The following is an 18,507-nucleotide window of genomic DNA, read 5'->3' on the forward strand; positions in this document are numbered from 1 at the left end:
ATGTGCACTGTGGAACTTTTCTGGTGGGGGTTCCGTCACATTCTTCTGTTGATAAAATTTTATGTTATTGCGTAGCTTGGAGTGTTCCACAGTCAGAATGCATGTTTTTAAGTGACTAAAACATAATTGAGTAAATGTAAAATGGTTTTGGGTCGACAGTAGCTCTGTTGGTAGAGCTTTTGTCCACTGATCCAAAGGTTGGGGTTCGTCGAGTGGTCAGATCCACTGGTTGGCTGGTGTGATTTCAGCTCCCACAGGTAAATGCTGTTGATTGTGTCCTTGGGCTTCGCACTTCGCCCACGGGTTAATAAACACTGAAATGGGCGAGTTTTAACGTTCTGGAATTTTACAGACGGGTAGTGACCACATACAGGCGGCTCAAGTGAATCACACGAACGACGAACGGAAGAAAATGCTTGGCTTGTAATTATCACATAAAACCCATCAGTGGAGGCGATCGGCTCAGTGGCTACACTCCTGGTCCAGTCCTGGTCCAGTCCTGGTCCAGTCCTGGTCCAGTCCTGTCCAGTCCTGGTCCAGTCCTGGTCAGTCCTGGTTCAGTCCTGGTCTGGTCAGTCAGTCTTGGTCCTTGGTCAGTCTGGTCCAGTCTGGTCCAGTCCTGGTCCAGTCCTGGTCGGTTGCGGTGTGTATATAATTATGCTAATAACCTGGTCAGTCAGTCCTGGTTCAGTCCTGGTTCAGTCCTGGTTCAGTCCTGGTTCAGTCAGTGGTTCCCTGGTCCAGTCTTGGTCCAGTCTTGGTCCAGTCTTGGTCCAGTCTTGGTCCAGTCTTGGTCCAGTCTGGTCCAGTCCTGGTCCAGTCCTGGTATCCTGGTCGTTGGCGGTTGCGGCGTGTATATAATTATGCTAATAACACTGGTTCAGTCCTGGTTCAGTCCTGGTTCAGTCCTGGTTCAGACCTGGTCCAGTCTTGGTCCAGTCTTGGTCCAGTCTTGGTCCAGTCCTGGTCCAGTCCTGGTCCAGTCCTGTTATAATCCTGACGATCGGTTTGGCGGTTGCGGCGTGTATATAGTTATATGCTAATAACACTGGTTCAGTCTTGGTTTAGACCTGTTTAGACCTGGTTTAGACCTGGTTCAGTTCCGGTTCAGTTCCGGTTCAGTTCCGGTTCAGTTCTTGTGTAGTCCTGGCAATTGGCTCTGCGATTGCAGCGTGTATATATTTATAATCCACTAAAGTCACCGTGTAGGTTGAGTCCTGGTTTAGTCCTGGACTACTGGGCTGTCGGGCTAATGGGTTGACCCCGATTTATCACGGGCACGTTAACGGGTCCCGGTGGGTGCAGATTTAATAATATAATCACGGGTTAACAGGCAGGTGTGGTGCTGTACCGCGTGGGTGCAGGTCTCCAAGAATGGCTCTGGACAGTACTCTGCCCCAGTGTCTGCGTACACTGGTGTATGAATGTTGTGAACGTGTGAGTGGTTCCTTGTTGTAAAGCGCTTTGAGAGCTGTGAAAGTGGAAAAGTGCTGTATAAAAATGTGACCATTTACCATTTACCGCTGTACTGTGGAACATTCAACATGGACAATGCACGTCCATGGAGAAAAGCAGGTGACGGACCCTCCACCAGAAAGGTTACACATCGCACCTTTAAAGCTTCCGTGTGGTTTACGGCCGTCTTCAACAGCCTTTTAACCCGGGACAGACTGTCTCACTTGAGCTAACCCGGGTCAAAGTGATTAAACTGTTGTTCCTGACAGAAAATCAATAGCAGTGGTGATAAAATGAGATTAAATGCAGTCAGTGTTTCTTTAACCAGGTTTAAGTGATCAGACTGGAGGGAACATGCATAAACACAGAGACACGTGTGCCATGCGTATGTCAACATGAGATCAACACAGGGAGGCAGGGGCAGTGAATATACGATTGGGACGTTCAATTATTAAAACTAAAAATAATAATAAATAAATAAATAATAATCTATATCATAATTTTGTCTAATACAGGAGCTTTACAGGTGCAATGTGTAACTTTTCTGGTGAAGAGTCCCTCGAATGCTTTTCTCCCTCGAGATGTTATTGCTTCACAGTATGGTATTAAAATTCATGTATCATTCATTCATTCGTTTTTCAATAGAAATAAAATAAAATAAATACGAAAATTAAAAAACAACTGTTTTCTTCATTATTTGTCTCCAAAACCAAAATTAAAAAAAATAATAAAGATTAATTTTTTTCAGTTTTCGATTTTGTGTTTAAACGAATAATAGAAAAATCTGATAACGGACTAAACCATGACTAAACCATTTTCAGTCCTGGTCTGGTCCCAGTATTGGTTCCGGAATTAGTCTCGGTCTGGTCCTGGTCTGGTCCCAGTCTCAGTCCCGGTCTCAGTCCTGGTCCTAGTCCTGCTCTGGTCCCAGCCTCAGTCCAGGTCTGGTCCCAATCTCAATCCAGGTCTGGTCCCAGTCTCAATCACAATCCCAATCTCAATCCAGGTCTGGTCCCAGTCTCAATCTCAATCCAGGTCTGGTCCCAGTCTCAATCACAATCTGGTCCTGGTCTGGTTCTGGCCTGAGTCCTGGTCTCAGGACCGTTATCCGATTTTTCCATTATTCCTTTAAACATAAAATCGAAAACTGAAAAAACTAATCCTTATGTGTTTTATTTTTTTCATTTTGGTTTTGGAGACAAATAATGAAGAAAACGTTTGTTTTTTTGTTGTACTATTTTTTGTTTTATATATAAAAAAAAACGAATGAACGAATGATACACAGAACAAATTAAACCTTTCTATCTTCATGGAGACCAAACCAGACCAAGCTACAGGTCAGATCTGTGGAGAGGCGACCCTGCTCACAGTTTTTATTGGCATTTTTGAGCTATAAAACCACCAGCAATTTAATAAATGTAAGGAACCAGCTGTTTAATGTCATACCGTGGAACATTTTAGCCAGAGCAATGACCATATATCCATAGAAACAAGCAGGTGATGGACCCCCAATGAAAAAGTTACATAATGCACCTTTAATCTTATGGCTTAATGTCTTTTCAGTGACGTCAATCGCAGCTTTGAGGTTGAGTAATGTCACCACTTTCTGAAACTATTAAAAATATATATATACTAAATACTAAAAAAAAAAAAATGTATCTGCAGCCTCAAACAGAGCAGTGCCTCCATTTAGCATCACACCCCCAGGAAATGTTGATCAAACTCATGTTGAAACGTAAACCAAGTGGAACCGGGCAGTGATTAGAGTGACAGTCCCGCTCGTATTGTGAGTTGAATGTTGTGCAGGGTCAGGGAGGGGGACTGTTCCCAGGCAAAAGCAAAGATCCAGAGAAGAATGGTGCTTACTTTAGTGTGCCGCCTGTGAGACTATAGCATGCATGAGAAAGAAAAACAAAAACAACAGATTGAAAAGAACCAATAAACATCACGGAGAAGGATGAAATGAATATCGGTGATTCACGTGGCGCAGTGGAAACAATAAAAAGCAGTTACAGTCATGTTCAGTGGTTAAAAATAATGGTTGATTCATCATTTTGGTTGCATATGAATGGAAAAAACAACAAAATGGCAAAGGCTATAGCTCACATCTGTGCGTTATACAATAGTCATAAACTAGAGTGACCAGATGTCCCTATTTTTACACAAGAAAAGGTCCAAATTTGCCTTTTTTTAACTAGAGATGCATCAATACAATACTGCTGTCAGATATCAGTGCCCATATTGAAAATTCTGATGGATCTGGTGTTGATTCAAAGATATCAATTCAGTCGATATCCCATTTTGGTCTATAAACTGGTGTAACAAAACAATTTACTGGCCAATACTTGCTCAGACTGTCTAGTAATATCAAAGTTGTATTTTTTCACAGCGCTTTTGAAGTTTCTTTAAATGATAAATAACATTTACAAAACACATTGGACATTTATTTGTGTTTATAGGAAATAAAATATATTTTCAGTCCCTGCCCTAGTATCAGTTGATATCAGCAATAGGCACTTCAAATTATCAGTCAAATGATCAGTATCCGAACAGAAAACGCTGGATCAGTGCATCCCTGTTTTTACCAATATTCACGAACAGCAAGGAGGGAAATTTACGGTAATTGGTTTAGTCTAAATACAGAAAACCTGTTTGAAAATGACCAGAAGACAAAAGATGCACTCTGTAGCACTGATTGAGTGAGTCGTGAAAGAGCTTTATGAACCATGAATGGACGGAGTGCACACTCATTTTGAAAATCTGGTCACCCTGAGCTTATGTTATCTAATCATTTGTGCCTTGCTACTGGAGAAGACAGTCATGAAATAATCACTGTATCTTATATTGGTGTTTCCTCATCAAAAACATACACCTTCACTAGAATCATTTGGAGAATTTCAGCCCTGGAGTTCATAGTCCAGGTAGAATCCATGGCAAAAGGAGAAATTCAATTTGTCAACTGGATAAAAGCTTATTTGGTCGAATGCGTTTATTCGTACTCATCCAAGCTGCTTCTTCAGTTCTCAACTGAAGAAATGAACTGAAGTAGCAGCTTGGATGAGCTGCGAAACATATTCAACAGGGGTGTAACGATATCCAAGTCTCACGATACGATATCATCACAGTAGGTACAATGTTTATTGCGATATCGTGGGAAAGCTCACGATATGGTGGGCTCACGATTAGAGATGTAACATCCAAATCTCTCAGTACGATATTTTCACGATATACATATTATGGTACGATATTTACTGCGATATTTTGTGGAGGCAAACAGAACTGTTAATATGCTACTTTTTCTTCTTAAAATGCCTTGACAAGACTTAATCCAAAGAACTAAGATTTAAAAGTGCTTAAAACTATTATTTCTTCTTGTAGTCTGCACTGAAATGGAGCAAAGGATCATGGTCTATGTAGTTCCCTGTGTCTTTTTTTTTTAGCTACCACTGCACCATAACTCTTCATTTAAGTAAAGAGACTTGTAATTCGATATATTGTGATGGTCCACGATATTATTGTGAGAACTTTGACGATATGATATCATGATATTTTGGTTATTGTTACATTCCTATTTGACCAAAGTTGACAAATTGAATTTCTTCTTTGCCATGTATCTTAAGATGTAGTTGGAAAATAGATCCCACCAGTAATTTGAATCAGTGCTAATTATCTCACACATGTGACTTTAATAAATTGCTTGGTTGTATTTAACTTTAGCATGAAGGGTTAAACTGCATTTCACATTTAGGCGAATACAAACAAGGGCGTAACTTTGTCTTCAGGATTGGTGGGGACATTTTAGATTGGAGAGGAGTGAGGGTTCAGATAGTGCATCATAATAACAGCTCAATACCCATTAACATGGAGCATAAAGTGGTTTTATTGTTAGTGCCCGGCCACAGCACCAGCCCTGCTCCAGAGCCAGAGTCTTCATCTGTTCAAGTGCGAGCTTTAAGAGTGTTGTTTTTTGTTTCATTCACACAACTTTGAGTAATCCTTCATTGTAAATCTTAATGCATTTCCAAAGTTAATACCTCCCTTTTATGTTTAGTTCAGTAGAGATTGGCAATTCCAGGGCTGAAATTCTCCAAATATTTCAAGTAAAGTTGTATGTTTTTGATGAGGAAACAACATCATAACATAGATCAGAAAACAGCGTAATACGGGCCTTTTAAAGTGAGCAGATTTACCTTGGAGTTCTTGCCCCCGGTGCGCCCGCTGCTGTTGGCGTGGCTGTGCGTGTGGTTGGGTTGGACGGGCTGGGAGTAGGAGCGCTGGTGGTGAGGGTGGGGGCCCTGGTGCTGCTCGGCGGAGGTGGGCGATCGGTCGGAGGAGGGCTGCTCCGAGCCCTTCTCCACCATCGTGTTGCTGCCGCTGCTGCTGCTGCTGCGGTCGGGGGCGGAGGGGATGTGCAGGGGAGTGGAGGAGCGCGAGCGTTTCCGGAGGACGGGCGAGCAGACGGGCGTGCTCCGGTGGGAGTTAGTGGCAGTACTGCAAACAAACAGTAAAAAATATACGGTTATAGAACATCAACATCAGTCAGTCGTAGTGATGTAATGATATCCAAATCTCTCGGTACGATATTATCACGATATGCTCCTCACGGTACGATATTTATTGCGATATTGTAGATGGGACACTTTTTACCTCGTCCCCAAAGGATTGACCAGGTTTTGTATTCACCCTGTGTGTCTGTGTGTGTGTCTGTCTACCTGAAATAATTCCGCCATTTATGGACCAGTTGTCACCAAATTTGGTACGTGGGTCAAGCCCCCGTGCCCAATGCCGCAAGAAAGGTTTGGTGGCAATCCAAGATCATTTGAGGTCACACGGGTCAATTGAAAGGTCACGCCATTATAAAGGACAGGCAATTTCGGCAATTTCTGAACCATCTGCAGGCTAAAATATTCCCCCAATCATCAGTCAAGTTGAAACACACATAACTGGGGTACACTGGATGTTACAGGTTGAAACTGGTCAAGGTAACCAAGGTCAAATATGCGTGTTTGGTCATAACTCCGCAAAGGATCGACCTAGAGCAACGGGAGTGGTCTCAAAATTTCAGAAAAATATTATCTATTTATAATTCTATGCATTTGTATAGTAAAATATTAATAGTTTTCGAGATAATCACTAATTATAACTTTCTTCTTTCTTAATCACTAATTATAACCTTCTTTCTCTTTCAGTGTATGCTGTTAAAAATTCTAATTAGAATGAAAATCATTTCCATTTCTTGTTTTTCTGGTGATACACAGCACACTGATCTACAATCACACAACTAACACACACACAACTCATGAAAAATGACATTTTCGTTACCCGCTAGTAAACACACACATTCTCATGTGTGACCAATATCACACTAATGTTCATGGGCCTGTACAGATACACACATTACATTCATGTAATCTGGGCTGGGCTCCTCATAAACTGCTTCTGTGCTGATGAACTGACCCCACTGATGCCTCATGGGGACCAGGTTGCTCTCTCTGATTGTCTTGTTTGCTTTTAAAATACCTGCACAAGATTTTGGTGTGAATTATTTCCTTCACAATCCCAAGAATTCAAGTAAAAAACATATTTCTTCATATTGTCTGCACTGAAATGAATCATGGGATATGTAGTTCCTGATGTTTATAAGCTGTTGCTACTATAAAACCATGCATTTAAGTAAAGGAACTTGTAATTCAATATATTGTGACAGCCCACGATATTATTGTGAAACTTTTGAGGATACGATATCATGGTATTTCGATTATTACTACATCCCTAGTCAATGGTCAGCTTTTCCAGTCCGTTTACTGTGAATTAGCCATAGACCGGATATATGAATGGACATAGGTAACGCTCTAGCTACCGAGTGCCATATACGAAGGCTGCCAGAAGGTTCTTCCGGCTCCTTCTAACCCTGGCTCCAATTGACTAACATTCAGTCGATCAAAATGTATTTATAAAGTGCTTTTCATACAAAAATGTAACACAAATTGCTTTACAGTGATTAAAAACAAGCCCACATTTACTACCAAGCAACCACCCACTCAGCCCCCACAGGTGCCTGACCCCCTACAACCAAGCAACCCAGACACACACACTCACACACACACACACACACTAACATGCTAAAATACATAAAACTACCTATAAGATAAGTAAGATAAGTAAGATTTGAGGCTGAATACAGGTGAACCAACATTAGGATCTTGTCGTCCCTCTCTCTGTGACTGCTGCTGTGAGTCTCGTCATTTTGGTTTTAAAATGTTCGTACTAACACGCTCTATGTGATCCAGATTTTTTTATTCATAACATCCAGCCTGGCTCCAGACTCGCTCCTGTAACCAGCCTCATGTGAGCGGAGCTGAACGCTGTGGATGTGGATGTCACACTCGCTTAGTCCACTTCTTTTATACAGTCTATGGAATTAGCCCAGTTACAGTGTATTCCACATGGGCCAACTAGATCTGGCCCTAGTTTCTGGACCAAGATAGAGAAACTAATCCCAAACAGACCGTGGCACAGGCATTATTTGCACACCGTTCTAAATACCACCATTTGTTGTCCTATAAAACACTGGCATAGACTATGGTAAAAGGCGGAACTTTTTACTATAAATACAAATAATTCTACCACTATTACCTCAATCGCACCGCTTTGTGACAAGCCCTTACTCCTCCGAGCTTTATTATTCAGGAAATGTTCATGTCCAAGCGGTATAAAATGCACCCACCTGAATGACTCACTGTATCGACACAGGTCTGTGGCCCTCTGCGTGAAATATGGTTCAATATGTGGCCCTCGGTTTGGACACGCCGGGGCCGGGCATAGACAAAGAGACAGTGGCACAGGTTTTATTTGCACACAGTTCTAAATGATGCTATTTCCTGTCCTCTAATACACTGGCAGAGGCTACAGTCAGTCTGGGTTAAATATAGGCCTCTTCCTTCATTGATCATAAATGTCGTGTACTACTCTTCTGTTGAGTACTTGAATTACATTATTGTAGTGTGTAGAGGCATTCTATATCAAATATCCATCACATCTGAAAAACAAAGTGTTGTCACAATAGTGTTGTTCTTGATACTCGATGTCAAGGTTCCAAAACCCCTCACCAAACACTTTTCTCAGACAGGACAGTTAACTCTTTTTTGCATCCTTCTTAAAACTTATTGCTGCTGTCGTCCTTATGTTATTTTCCTCCTTCTTTATTTAACAAACCGAAGATTAATTTATTCCGTAATGGAGTCCTACAGAGCAGAGTCCTGCATGGTTCCATTTTTGGAGACCCACACCCGCGCAGTACAACACCACACCCGCCCGTTAACCCGAGATTATATCAAACTGTTGCGCTGCATACGCCACGGACTGAACCAAGACTAAACCAGGACTAACTCAGCACTAACCTAGGACTGATTCCAGGACCGAACAAGGAGGACTGAACTAGGACTAAAACAGGAGTAAAACAGGAGTAAAACAGGAGTAAACCAGACCTGAACCAGGACTCAACCAGGACTCAACCAGGACTCAACCAGGACTCAACCAGGACTCAACCAGGACTCACTATTGGGACTGGCTCGGAAGTGACCACAGGAGAAAGGACTGACGGAGAGCTCTGCACTTCACTTGGGGGCGGCAGTAGCTCAGTTGTTAGAGCATTCACCCACTGATCTGAAGATTGGTGGTTTGAATCCAGCTCGACAGGTTGAGCGGTCAGATCCACTGACCCACAGGTTGGCTGGTGTGATGAATGCTGTCGTTGTGTCCTTGGGCAAGACACTTAACCCACCTTGCCCACAGTGTCTGCGTACACTGTGTATGAATGTGTGTGTGAATGGGTGAGTGGTTCCTTGTTGTACACCACCTTGAAGGTGGAAAAGCGCTATAGAAAAATTTGACTATTTACCATTTATTTACCATTCACGTTAAGCACAGTCGTCGCTCGATCGCACCGCACTTCAGAATCACACTGCAAGCGATCGAACATTTATGTAAATTTGGCCTCTGAACGCATTCTGTACTGTACAGGAGACACGGCACGGAGGAGATTGATTGACAATGGTCTACAATCCCTTAGCCAATCAGGACACAGGGGGAGGAAAGAGAAAGAGCGAGACTGCGAAAGGTGAACCGCGATATAGCGAGGGACGACTGTAGTGCAAAAAATACAAAAGTGCTACAGATACAACATGTATAATTTGTAAACAGATTCATGGAGACGAAGATGTAAAAAATAAGATTGCACATTTAAAGCTTGTGGTTTTCTAACTCTCCATTCATTTCTGTCCTGTGAATTTTACTTTTTTAGTATCGATACCTCCTCAAATGAGTCTAGTTCCGATACAAATTTTAGTACACAATTTAGCTATACAATCCACCCTCAAAATACCGCAGGCTTATATTTCTGTTTTTGATGTTCACTGAGAGTCTATTCCGAGCACTGATTAACGTACACAAACAAGTAGCTATAGAATTAATCTGCATAGGATTGAAGCTCTAAGCTCTTTATGTGGATGGAGGCTCCGATGAAACAAGTGTGCCGTGCATTATGAGATCAGTTTCCTAATATAAAATCTAGTTAGGACCTTACATAACCTAAGAGCCATTTAATCGACCCATACACTACACAGTAATTGTTTTTGCACAACAACTGTGTGTGTATTACGCTCAGAGAAGTTTGTGTCGTTCTATTAAAGCTGCATTGTGTATCATTTCTGGTGAAGGGTCCGTCACTCTCTCGTCCCTATTGATGTATCTTTGCTCTGCCTGGAATGTTCCACAACATGATTTTAAACAGAGCTACCTTACATTTATTTAATTACAGTTGGTTTAAGAGTTCAAAAATGTCTAAAAAACAGGAATTCTGGCTGTGAGCGGGGTCGCCTCTCCACAGATCTGACCTGTAACTTGGTCTGGTTTGTAGGGATGTAACAATAACCAAAATATCGTGATATTGTATTGTCAAAAGTCTCAAAATAATATCGTGGACCCTCACAATTACAAGTTTCTTTGCTTAAATGCATGGTTTTAATTCGGAAACTACATATCCCATGATTCATTTCAGAGCAGACGACATGAAGAGATATGTTTACTTTTGGGATTGAATTCTTGAGATTATGACGACAATAATTCACACCAAATCTTGTCAAGGTAATTTAAAAGCAAAAAAGTGTCCTATCTACAATTATATCAGCCTCTCCAAAATATCGCAATAAATATCGTACTATGAGATGCATATCGCGATAATATTGCACCGAGAGATTTGGATATCGTTACATCCCTACTGGGTTGCTCTCTATAAAGATAGAAACAGACCCTCCACCAGAAAAGTTACACAATACACCTTTAAACATGTCCCGAAGAATTGAAAAAAAAATACAGAAATATGAACTAATACAGCAATCACATTTCAGATCATGTTTGTACAGATATAAACTACAAAATTAGCAGTTTTAATGATCATTTTTTGCTTGTGGATGAAATTTTGTCTACCATTGTGTCATTTCAAATTGCAATTTCAATTTGTTTATGATTAATCTTACTGCTCAAGCACTTTTAAAATCTGATGTGGTTTGCCAAAGTCACATTAAGTTCTTTCTTGGAATTGGCAAGAAAAAAGCAGCTGTCCTTAATTTCAGGTTAAATAAGAGCCAGAATAACACGTCGTACGTCACATTATTGATCGGCAACAAGGGCACCGCTGACAGAGAGACTGACCCTGTCCAGCGCAGCCTCATCTCTTAAATCAATTCATTTAGTAAGTCCGTTTTAATTAACTTCTAAGCTTCATTTTTAGATCAACACTGTTCTGTAATATTTAATAACTACCTGAGAACTACATCCTTGTGTCAAAGGTTGCCACCGCACGACCAAAACTGTCTGCAGAGGTCAGCCTAGGTCCTCGCAGCCACCGTCATCATCGTCACGTCAATAGTGAGTACAGTCAGGTTCAATAGTTTTACAGGGTTCGGACATATTGTGGTGCCGGTATTGACGGATGACAGCTGCTAGCTCTTATTTAACACTCAGCTCTTCTGTGAAAGGAGCGATCAATGTCCACTAGACCAGATAAGCCACATTTAGTGCAAAAAATACAAAGATATACGTGTGCATTTTGTTTAGTTTGTAGAAATGTAACCAGGCTGCGTTAGGATCTGTAAACTATCAGGGATGTAACGATAATTGAAATATCATGGTATCCTGTCATCAAAAGTCTCATAATAATATCATGGGCCATCAAAAATATCAAAATATCCATATATTGTATCTTTTAATGTGATGATACAGTATCGATACTGTCTGCAGCTATATCGATATACCGTGAAGAGTATTTTTTGGTATATTTTACTAAATTATTTTGTTACAGCACTACAGTTTTGATGCTTGTTTAGAGGAAGGAAACTCATTTATGCAACACATTTGATATTTTCACTGTTTTGATGATTAAAATGTTTATGTTTCATATGAACTTTACACAAGAAGTGGTTTAACAAAGACTTTTAGTGTCACAGCCATGATTTAGCCTTTATTTTTAATTAACTGTATCGAATCGATTTGAAATATATCATATCGAACCGAAAGTGCGCTGTATCGAGATATGTATTGTATTGGGACCTATGTATCAAGGTATGATACCCGATACGTATCTCAATACATAGGCCACAATAAGATAACACTCTTCAATACAGTGAGCTTTAGAGTTCAATTTGATATTATATATTTCACATAAGGTTCAGTGAAAAATGAAGGCTAAATCGTGGCTGTGATACTAAAAGTTCACTAAGTTTGTGCAAAGTTAATACAAAAAACACCCATTTTACTCAAAACTAGGGCTGGCTGTCATTAAGAAGTTGCCCATACGATACATACCTCAATACATAAGCCACAATACGATACATATCTCGATACAGTGCACTTTCGATTTAATACAATATATTTCAAGTCGATTTGATATGGTTCAATAAAAAATAAAAGCTAAATCATGGCTGTGATACAAAAAGTCTTTGTTAAACCACTTCTTGTACAAAGTTCATATGAAATACAAACATTTTACTGTGAAAATGTCAAATGTGTTGCATAAACGAGTTTCCTTCCTCAAAACAAACAAAAAAACTGCAGCGCTGTAACAAAATCATTTTGCAAAATATACCACAAAATACTCTTGGCGATCTATTGATACAGCAGCCCACGATATCAATACTGTATCAGCACATTAAACGATACGATATATTGATATTTTTGATATTTTTGCACACCCCTAAACACAATATATCAAATTACAAGTTTCTTTGCTTAAATATATCATGATGGTGCAGCAATCGCTAAAAAATAGACAGGGCTACATATCCCATGATCCTTTGCTCTGTTTCCATCCAATCTACATGATGAAATAACTGTTATTAAGCACTTTTAAATGTTAATTATGACAGGAAAGTAGCACAGTATTATTAGCCTTTACAAAATATCCGCAATAAATATCGTACCGTGAGAGATTTGGGTCTCGTTACAGCCCTACAAACTATCAGATGCAGAGATCTAAAATGGTGCAAGGTGACACATCTAGTCTCAGTTTCTATAAAAATAGCATGATCCTGCAAAACCATGGCGACCAAAAAGGAAAAAAAAAAAAGCGTACGATATGGAGTAAATCCGTTATTATTAAAAGAGACACTAACCAACCTGGCAGCCATAGACAAGCTCAACCCATGGCATCAACCAGCGCCCGCTTCATTCATTCAGCCATCGTTCAAAAGCATGAAGAAGAGGAGACAAGCAAGCTGGAGAGGAAGAGGGGAAGAAGAACAGAGGTGCGATCCGAGCCAGCGAAAACAGCCAGCTTAAAAAAAAAACACACACACACGCACGCATCCACGGTACGCAGTTATTTTCTCCTGTTTTCTCTCTTTTGCAGGATCATTCAGAGACCATCCGCTCGGCTACAACTGCATAGCCCCCTCTCTCCTCAGCATCCGCCCCCCTCCTGAATCCCGGACGCGCCCGATTGGTCGAGGGGGGCGAGTGCTAGCGTCCACTCCGGGCATTGTTAGCGTCAAGCCCCTCCCCCTTTCTGGCTAATTCACGAGCGGCATGAATGAAACGGGCTGACGCGGTTTAACCCTCGCTGTCACACCACGAGAAAGACCCCTCCCCGTTAAAAAGACCGTACACACAGACAGCTGGCTGCTCTGTGGGATTATACAAGGAGACCAGCCACGGTAAAGGCAGTGTTTACAATAAAAACATCCATATTACATAATTTTCTGATCTGTTAAAATGATTTTTCGGCGTCACAAACATATCTGGAGTTGTGTTTTGTTTCATTCTCACATGTTTAACGCGCAAACCCTGCATATTTACGCTGAACTCTTCTCTCAAAACTCCACTGTATGACGTCATGCGGTGATCCTGGAAGTGGTTCACCGTGTTTTTAAACTCCAAACACCTTCACTAGAATCATTTGGATGATTTTAGCTCTGGAATTGCAAAGTAAAAGGTAGATGTTCACTTGAAAACAGCTTGAAAAAAGCATTTTGAACTTTGGAGATGCAGAAAGTATAATAAAACAGGATTACTCAAAAACAACTCCACGTATGTTTTTGAGGAGGTGACAACAGGGAATGGATACCTGGCACATTAATAACAAAATAGACATGACAGCATATAAGACTAACACACACCACAAAACAAAAACAAAAAACAAAACAACAACAAAAGAAGGGTTGTGTGTAGTAGAGTTTCTCAGTGCCGTGTTTGTACGTGTGTATTTACATTTTAGCGCTGTCAAATGAATTTTGCATTTACATATTTTCTGTTCCCTTATATCTTTTGCTTGTCTGTTTGAGGTAACAACATTATAACATGGTTTAAAGTTCACAAGTCAATTTCGCGTACTATAGGACCTTTAAAATGAGGGACCAGTATCGCGGCGTGGGTCATTTGGTACCGTGCTGCGAAAGCGCGGACCCTCCCTCCTGTACGCCATATGCATCGTTCCCCCTCCCATATGTTGCGCGGGATGTGCATCTAAACCAGAACTAAACCAAAACTAACTAAACCAGGATTAAACCAGGTCCAAACCAGGTCCAAACCAGGTCCAAACCAGGTCCAAACCAGGTCCAAACCAGGTCCAAACCAGGTCTAAACCGGGACTAAACCGGGACTAAACCGGGACTAAACCGGGACTAAACCAGAACTACCAACCCACTGTGGTCCGCGAAATATTGTCTGATATAAAACCGGTTCGTGGCGCAAAAAAGGTTGGGGACCACTACTTTAAAAGACTATGGTGGTTCTTCTTCTTCGTAGTCGTAAAAGAGCATGGACTAAACACTGCCGTAGTGCAATGGAAATGTATATCTGTGGAAAGAAACTGGGTCCTCTTAGTTGTCCTCAAATGTAAGTTAAGTTGATTAGCACCAGCCTGTGAGACAAGTGTCACTCTGATATTATATGTATGTAACACGTATTTCTATATAAACATCAAATCAAGAGCTAAAATGCTTTGGGGCCTTGTCCATATCTGCTGTAACAAGAATAAACCTTGATCTGTATTCCAAAAACTCATCAGGCTTCACAAATGGATTAATTATTTATCATCACGAGATGTATAATTTTTTCCACAACAGCAGCAAAATCTCACTTTGTTGCTCCCTCTGTTGTCATGATCATAAAAAGCAGAAACATCCTCAGAAACATTACTTGCACATTTAAGTCTGTAAATCACTGAATAAACATTAGTGCTGACAAAAGTATCGAAAATGAGATACTAATCGATATTAACACTAGTATCAAATCTAGATACTCATTTGGGCAGCTATCAACACTAAAAAGTCACATTCACAAGACACAACTGAGCCTTTTCTGAATAGTTTAAGAAAGATCTTGAGCTGTCCAAAGTCCAAATAGACTAGTTTACGCCCATGGACCAGTATGAAACCCATGGACCACTGAGGGATTACACAGCTATAAGACCACATGGTAATATAAAAGAAAGTACTACGATTTAATAGTGAAAATCACATTCTACTGTCTAAAGAAAGAGTGTGTTTAATTATCATTGTGGTATCTGAATCATTATCGAGCCAGGTGTTCTTAAGAGTTCTGGTAATGTATCTTCCAGTCATAACGAGGGTCTAATGTGGTAAAAATGGCAGCGAGTGTCTTAAGTGAACTGAATCGGATTTTCCATCTTAACGTAACCCGGGATACGAGGGAATTCGCTGACTTATTTAGACGCGTAATGTGCATGTCAGCAGTCGCTATGGCTGCTCAATATGTGTGTGCGAACAGGAGACAGAGGAAAAACAGGGACTTAAAGGTACAGTATGTAACTTTCTGAAGGTGGCACATAAGGTAAAACAATACTCTGAACAATCTCAATGGTGATAGATACGTTTTGTGTCATATTGTGGAAGATTATAGCCAAATAAGTAGAATTTCACACACAAAACACACACACAAAAACAAATGCTTTTTTTTTTTTCAGTCTATTTTCAGCCCAAAAAAAAGGGGGGATTTTCCGAAAAAGTGAGCATCAAACCGCCATGTTTGTTTCCCCGTTGGGTGCGTCTATTGACAAAGTCGATCTTTTCAAGTCTTTTGAACCGTATCGCTTTTGTTTCTGGTTCTGATATTGTCATATTTTAGTTTTGGGACTCGGACATCATAATCGTGTGGTTGTTGGATGTCCTTGGTCGCTTTGGAGTGGAAGGTGTTTCTTGGCGAACAGCTGGTGCCTTTCACTTTGGCTTTTTAAATTTGTAACCAAGATTGAGGGAGGGATCGGGATTTTGCTTTGTTGGCGCTCCACATACAAAATATTTGCTGCGAACTCGGGATGATTTCTTAGGAAGCCAAAGGTTTCCTGTTTTGTCCTTCCTGTGTATCAATCCTGCCCATCGCCTTCGCCTTTCTCTATTTTTCAATTTCGTTGGGAAGGGAAACAGTTTGAACGGAGGTTTGCAGTCACACAGATCTGATTCCCTTTTGCAGTTATGAAGTTCGCAAACAAATTTCTCAACCCGTTTTCAGTTGTTAGGACATCCGACAACCCCACAATCATGATGGCCGAGTCCCATAACTAAAATATGACAACATCAGAACCAGAAACAAAAGTGATACGGTTCAAAAGACTTGAAAAGATCGACTTTGACAATAGACGCATCCCACTGGGAAAACAAACATGGGGGTTTGAAGCTCATTTTTGGAAAATCCTTCCCAATATGCACTGCGCAATGACCAAAGTCTGAAATTCGTGATGGATCTATAGCTAAATCAACTGGGCGGCAGTAGCTCAGTTGGTAGAGCATTCGCCCACTGATCTGAAGGTTGGTGGTTTGAATCCAGCTCTCAACATAAACATCACACATCACAGGTTGAGTGGTCAGATCCACTGACCCACAGGTTGGCTGGTGTGATTCCAGCTCCCACAGATGAATGCTGCCGTTGTGTCCTTGGGCAAGACACTTATCCCACCTTGCCCGCAGTGTCTGCGTACACTGGTGTGTGAATGTGTGAGTGAATGGGTGAGTGGTTCCTTGTTGTAAAGCGCTTTGAGTGCCTTGAAGGTGAAAAAGCGCTATAGAAAAATGTGACCATTTACCAAAAAGGCCCATATTACGCTATTTTCTGATCTATGTTATAATGTTGTTTCCTCTAATACAGGAAGTGCTCCGGTATGTTTTCAAAGTCCATACACCTTCACTACAATCATCTGGATCATTTCAGCCCTGGAATCCCCCGTGTTTCTCTGATGCTGCTGACCTGTTTTTGACCTTTGACTTCAAATGAATCGGAGCACAAAGTCTGGATAAACTGAACTGACCTGTGAGCAAACGGACCTGACTCGTCACTGCACACAAAAACTTTATTTAAATAATTATTTTAACGTAGGCTAGAAATAGTTCAATACCGGCAAATAAGAGCTTGATGAAGCACTGTGGTTTTGGTTAATCAAGAATTGCTTGTTTCCCAGTTGATACTTTGCGGTGGTCCTGATGGCTCTGCTCCTTCTGAGGCTTTGTTACACTTTAATCTAAGCTGTTTAGTTTTCGTGTACAGAGCTCCACATAAGTGTTTGTTGCTGTAGCAATTCTGTCACACATCGCATCTTGGAAAAAAAGATATTTCAAAGGACCAGCTTGAGCAACACCCAGATTTCGGGGCAATTTTGGGCCATAATCGAGTATAAAGTCCCCGATAGTTTCAGTTCAGATATCGCAGGACTCCATGCAGGTGCATCACCGGCATTCTCACATTCGTAAGTTTCACTCTCTGAAATTCCGTTGCCATCACTGTTTTCCACTTTATAATAAACTTCATCATCACTTCGAAATCTATAAAAGTCACTCTCTCCAAAGTTATCCAGAAAATACGCCTGCTCCTCATTATTTCTAAAACTGTGTGCCGCAATCTTCCCATTGCACATGTTTCGTGTTGTGTTTTTTCCGGAAGCTACAATCATCACTACTTCGATTAACTTTGGAATATCTATATATCTATAATTATATTAACCTCTTCCAAAATATCACAATATATATTGTACCGTGAGATGCATATCGTGATATCGTACTGGGAGATTTGGATCTTGGTCTCGCCCTCAGGTGAGTCACAAGAGATTTTTTTTAGGGGGGGGGGGTCCCCCTGGCCCGATCTGCATGTAGTTCTGCAATATACACTTCTGACACATGAGAGAGCGAGTGAATATCCTGTCCTCAGTAGAGCCAGTATTTCTATGCTTATTCCTTTCACTACTACATACATGTGTGAATTGGGATTTTCTGTGCTCAGAAAAATGCAGACAAAGCACAGAAACAGACTGAATGCTGCTGCTGCTGCTGCTGCTGCTGCTGCTGCTGAAAAACGCAGACAGGTCCACCTATCTCATTAGAAATGTTGAAATGTTGAGATATGTTTTATATAATTTCTAGGCATGTAACAATAACGTGATATCATATCGTCAATGTTCTCAAAGTCTCTTTGCTTAAATGAAGAGTTATGGTGCAGCAATAGCTAAAAAAAGACAGAGGGAACTACATAGACCATGATCCTTTGCTCCAT

General features: G+C 40.8%; 1 protein-coding gene across 2 annotated transcripts in view; it reads right to left on the reverse strand.

The window, feature by feature from the left end:
• LOC110159483 (protein Aster-B-like) overlaps window positions 1–18,507 on the reverse strand; it is a 91,057-nt gene that overhangs the window by 45,440 nt on the left and 27,110 nt on the right. For both annotated transcript variants that reach the window (XM_055148515.1, XM_055148514.1), the window contains exon 3: window positions 5,646–5,946. In XM_055148515.1, the coding sequence (XP_055004490.1) occupies window positions 5,646–5,946 (301 nt within the window). The remainder of the gene's footprint in view (window positions 1–5,645; window positions 5,947–18,507) is intronic.

This window comes from Boleophthalmus pectinirostris, unplaced genomic scaffold (assembly GCF_026225935.1).
Source record: "Boleophthalmus pectinirostris isolate CB_2022bp ecotype Guang Dong unplaced genomic scaffold, ASM2622593v1 HiC_scaffold_12, whole genome shotgun sequence".
Lineage (NCBI taxonomy): Eukaryota > Metazoa > Chordata > Actinopteri > Gobiiformes > Gobiidae > Boleophthalmus > Boleophthalmus pectinirostris.